The sequence below is a fragment of the Poecilia formosa genome, unplaced genomic scaffold (genome assembly GCF_000485575.1).
Source record: "Poecilia formosa unplaced genomic scaffold, Poecilia_formosa-5.1.2 Scaffold239, whole genome shotgun sequence".
NCBI classification, from domain to species: domain Eukaryota; kingdom Metazoa; phylum Chordata; class Actinopteri; order Cyprinodontiformes; family Poeciliidae; genus Poecilia; species Poecilia formosa.
This window is the reverse complement of record NW_006800178.1, coordinates 658,938-663,896: the sequence shown is the minus strand read 5'-3', so window position 1 is coordinate 663,896 and position 4,959 is coordinate 658,938. Positions and strand designations below refer to the sequence as shown.

The window sequence follows — 4,959 nt, the reverse complement described above, 5'->3', positions numbered from 1 at the left end:
CCTGAAAGACAGCCTGCAAAAACCAGGCAGGTATAATTCCTGCTTTGGAGAGTGTGTAGTTGTCCTAGATTATGTTGGAGGAATAGTGGATCTTTTGTTGTCTTTCATCGGTCCAGTTTCTGCCATCCTCATTCTGTATGTCAGAGTCTTTGTAGTGGTTGTGTCTCAGGCTCGAGCCATGCAGTCTCACGTTGCAGCGGTCTCACTCCAGGGCTCAGTGAAAGTCACAGCTAAGAAGTCTGAAATGAAGGCAGCGGTAACACTCGGGGTTGTCGTCGTTGTGTTTCTGATGTGCACCTGCCCATATTTCTGTGTTATTCTTATGGCAGAAGATGCAGCGGTCAGTGCTTCATCTGTGACTTTTCTTCTGTTTTATTTTAATTCCACCCTGAACCCTCTGATCTACGCCCTGTTTTATCCCTGGTTTAGGAAATCAGTCAAACTGATTCTTACACTGCAGATATTGAAGTCTGACTCATCTGACGCTTTTGTGATGTAAAGAAATTAGCCTCTGATCTAAAGACGTATTTTATTGGAGGAAAACAGAACAATTAAAACATCTGAGGTATTGCTGTTGTCATGTTGGATGCTGGCCCAACCTAAGCTTCTCTGTGGTCACTCTTTACTGGGAGAGGCAACATTTTGCACTTTGGACCAACGTTAGGTAGAAGATATTCATATTGACTCATCGTGTGAACATTGTTTAAACTGAGGAGCTGAATGACTAAATCTCAGCTAATTTTAGTCCAACCTGGTTTTATTCGATGTGTATTTGAACAGTTAATTAACACAAAGTTATTACAGTATCTCTAGTTCAAGCCTGTATACAGATTTGATTTTTAATAGAAAAATGCCCATACATATAAATTATTTGTGTGAAAAAATATCCTATTAGAAATGAGTACACCATTAAGTGCACATAATTATTTCAGGGTGAGCACCGTGCACAGACTGTTTAATGAGAGCAGCAGAATGACTTGCAGAACGAAAGACAAGAGACGTGAAGCGAAGACCAGAAGAAAGGCAACACAAACACGGCTCTGCTCTGCTCTCTCAAACCTCCAGTCGGCTGCATGTACTGAGCCACGTTGGTTCTGCTGGAGGTTTCTTCCTGTGAAAGGGGAGTTTTTCCTCTCCACTGTCGCTGCATGCATGCTTGGTGTGAAGAATCGCTGTAAAGTCAACGACAGAATGCAAGCGATTGTGGCTACAGTGTCATCCAGGAGGAGAGAAAGCTGCAAGTCAATGAATAAATGCTCTGCTGGGTTTCCTTAGATGGGAATGTCTTAAACTAATATGAATAAGCTGAACATATTCTTTAATAACTACAATAAACTAGAATGTAAAATGACTTCTGCTGTAAAGTGCCTCAAGATGATATTTGTTGTGATTTGGGGCTGTATAAATAAACTGAAGTGAATTGAACGATGAACTGAGTAAGCTGTATATTTACTGAGGAAGGAGTATGGAAATGACAGGGGCTAATCAGAGGTGAGTGGATGCAGCTGAGAGATAAGATGATAGACAAGAGCTGGCAGGCAGAGGGAAGGTGAAAGCAAAGAGAATGAAAAGGGGGAAAGAAACCTGAACCTAATACAAACAAACAAAAACAGAAATAAACTTTCATCTAAAGAAACAAACCCAAAGCACAAACAGTGAGAATAACAGTGAGAAGGGATGACACAAAATGGTAAGATATGAGGAAATAAGCAATGAAGAAAGGAGCAAAACAGAAACATAACTGAAACAAAAAGTCCAAACATCTACGGTCATAATTCATCTCACCTGATAATTCCCCAACTTTGTTTCTATACAACAAAATTGCTTTGGGTTGGGCTGCTTTAGTTCAGAGCCGCTAGTTTTGTGTTAAGACGAGTCACTTACAGATCAGCGATATGATAAATGAAACTGCATTACCAGTGCTAGAGTATGATCCGTTAATTGTTTCCTTCTGCAGCAAAACTTGAAAAGTCTCATCATGCAAGCAGGCCTTCAGTTAAAATGTTTGCAGACCTTAGAATTAGCTACCTGGATAACTGAAAGAGAAACAAAAGAGCTATGAGCTGAAACAATAAGAAAAGAACTTAAAACTTTTTGAAAAAAGTAAATTAAGCTAGACTGCAGTAAAAAGTCTTTGTCAGTTGTGTCTAATATTTAAAAAGAATACAAAGCGGATCAAAATATTGTGAACATCCTGTTGACCAAGGACACCTCAAAATGTCAGGAAGGAAAACTCAAAACAATACGCTCTGAAATAGAAAATTAACAACTAAAGAAATTAAACAAATATGTTCATTGTGACGATCATGTTTGTGGCTAACTATCAATAACAACAATACAGAAAAAAGTTAAGCTACTGCCAGACTGTTTTCAATCTTGCAGTGTATCCTGCCATATTTAAAAAAATAAGTTTTTTAATATGCTGCCATATTAAAAAAATATGTTTTGCATGATGAGGATGATACATTACAGGATGTGAGTAGCAAAGAGGTTCGGAATCATTGGAAAATTTTAAACTGAAGATTAAAAGGGATGAGAAAAGTTACACTGCAAAGCAAAAGCACCGCAATCATAGTTAAAACAATATGCCAGTTTTAATTCAGCCTCATGTATCCGACCTGATCAGTATTTTCTCTGTTATATCAGACACTGTGTCACTTGGTAATCTGATGGTGTTTACATTTTAAGCAATCGAGTTATGAATGTAGAAAATGTAACAATAACTATAAAAACTGGGTGTCATGGTAAGAGCTTCTTTTAGTGTTGTAGTTTAGCTGCTATCCAACAGAGGGCACCACTGGTCATTCTTAAGGAGACATTTGATACAAGAATAAAGATGGCGGGACCATACCAGAACGGGAAAAAGAAATGGTCCAAGCAGCATCCAGTGTGGGATGCAAGATGCACTAGATGTGGTTCTGTTTTCAAAATTGAAACACTCAACAAGCTCCTTAAGTTTTACCTTCATAGTGCTGATTCAGCCGAGCTCCATGACGGAGCAGTTTAAATTTCTCAACCAAAAATGACTGATGTGCTGTGAAGGCGAGAATGTGATGACAGAAAAGCAGAGGGCACAAAATTATAACATGATGGAAAAAGACATGATGCCAATAAGCAATTTTGAGGTTTGTCACGAGTTAATGCACTTCATAGAGCGACATCTGAGCATTCCTTCGAGAGCGACCACAGACAGCACTCCTGAAGATTTTATTTTTCTATTATGCAACCTAAGAAGTTCCTGGTTTGTTATATTTTTTAAATAGATCTAAGTATAGTTTAGTCAGTATTTGACAGTTGACAAAAGACTGCTAAAATTAATGATATCTTTATAAATTTGACATATATCAAGAAAAGTGCTATAAAGATTCAGTCCTGTCACCAAAACCTTAACTGTCTCTTCATATGTCAGCACTGTTACGAACATTACATTGAAATACATTGAAGATTAAGGTCATATGTGTCAAAATGAGTAGTTATACTTTAACAAAGTAATATACATTATTGAAGTTTACAGTAAGTTTGCATCTGAGGAGCCAGACTTGAGAATTTTAAGTGTAACAATAATTTTGATAGATTTTCTAAACCAGGGGTAGAATAATGCATAGATCAGAGGGTTTAGACAGGAATTAACATAGTATAGTATTAGGAGATAAGCACCTGATAAACTACTGAATATACTCTCTGGGCTCAGAACTGAGACACAAAAATACGGACAAAGGCACAGCAGAAACACAACTATAACAACCCCAAGAGTCCTGGCGGCTTTTATTTCAGATTTCTTCGGTTTTCCTGAACGCTGATGTGAGACGGCTGCAACGTGAGAGCGCATGGCCCGAATCTGAGACACGGCCACCACAAAGACTGTAACATACAGAATAATGATGACAATAACAGGAAGAAGAAAAGTTAATAGGAGATCAACAATAAATCCTGTGAGGCCTATCTCAAATGTACACTCTCCAACACAGGAATTAAATCTGCCTGGTTGTTGCAGATCCTCCTTTAAAATCACAGTGGAATAAACAAGAGAACAAGTCCAACACACAGAAACAGACACTTGGGTTCGTTTTAGAGTGACCTTAGTGGGATAATGTAAAGGATCACAGATGGCTACGTAGCGGTCAATTGAAATGAGGACCATGTTTTGGACTGAGGTAGATGCAACAATAAAACCTAAAGCAGTAATCAAAGCACACATGATGTTGCCAAGATACCAGCAGCCATTCAAGAAAATTTGAAAGAATAACAGGAAACCCATGATGAAATCTGAGAAAGCCAGAGAGAGAAGGAGAACGTTTGTGGAGGTGTGAAGCTGCCTGGAAAGATTAAAAACACAAACACATAAAGACTTCTCTCATTTCATCAAAATCTGTCACATATTTAATTCCATTCACAATCACGGCCCTCTGCTGTGATTTTTCAAGAAATGTTTAGGTTTACATTCAAACAAATGTTTACCTGAAGTGCATGATGGCAATGATGACCAGCAAGTTCAGAATCATTGTGAGAAAAGAAAAAAGACAAACAATAATAGAAAAGAACATCATATCAGAGGGAGAATAGTTTGTTTTACTGCAGGAGGTGTTGAGGAGCTCTGGGAAGCAGAGTTCAGCTCCTTCCATCTCTGATGACTTTTCAGACCAAACTCCAGTTTATATAACCTGTTGAACTCTGTGGCACACCTTTAAGGTACTGGTCTCCGGTCAAATGCTACCCCTACTGTACTGTCTCCATGGTGACCTCATGACAACAACATATCGGCACAGAAAAACTGTCTGCATTTATGAAGATACTCACTTGTGGAAACAGAAAAAAAAAAAAAAACTGATCAGTTGAGCGATGAAGAATTTGACCCGTATTTAATCACAGTTACTGTAAACTGTTAAAAACTATAAAGCAAGAAATTGAGACACACACTCATCCACTGACAAACAACGATCCAGTACTGGATGACCCAGG

At 38.3% G+C, this 4,959-nt stretch overlaps 1 protein-coding gene across 1 annotated transcript; it reads right to left on the bottom strand.

Annotated features, from left to right (window-relative positions):
* Positions 1–3,508: 3,508 nt before the first annotated feature.
* LOC103149948 (trace amine-associated receptor 13c-like) lies at positions 3,509–4,622 on the bottom strand. Its single transcript, XM_007569338.1, has 2 exons — positions 4,459–4,622; positions 3,509–4,316 (listed from the first exon to the last, which is right to left on the bottom strand). The coding sequence occupies exons 1-2, from the start codon at positions 4,620–4,622 to the stop codon at positions 3,509–3,511; spliced, it is 972 nt and encodes a 323-aa protein (XP_007569400.1).
* Positions 4,623–4,959: the final 337 nt, after the last annotated feature.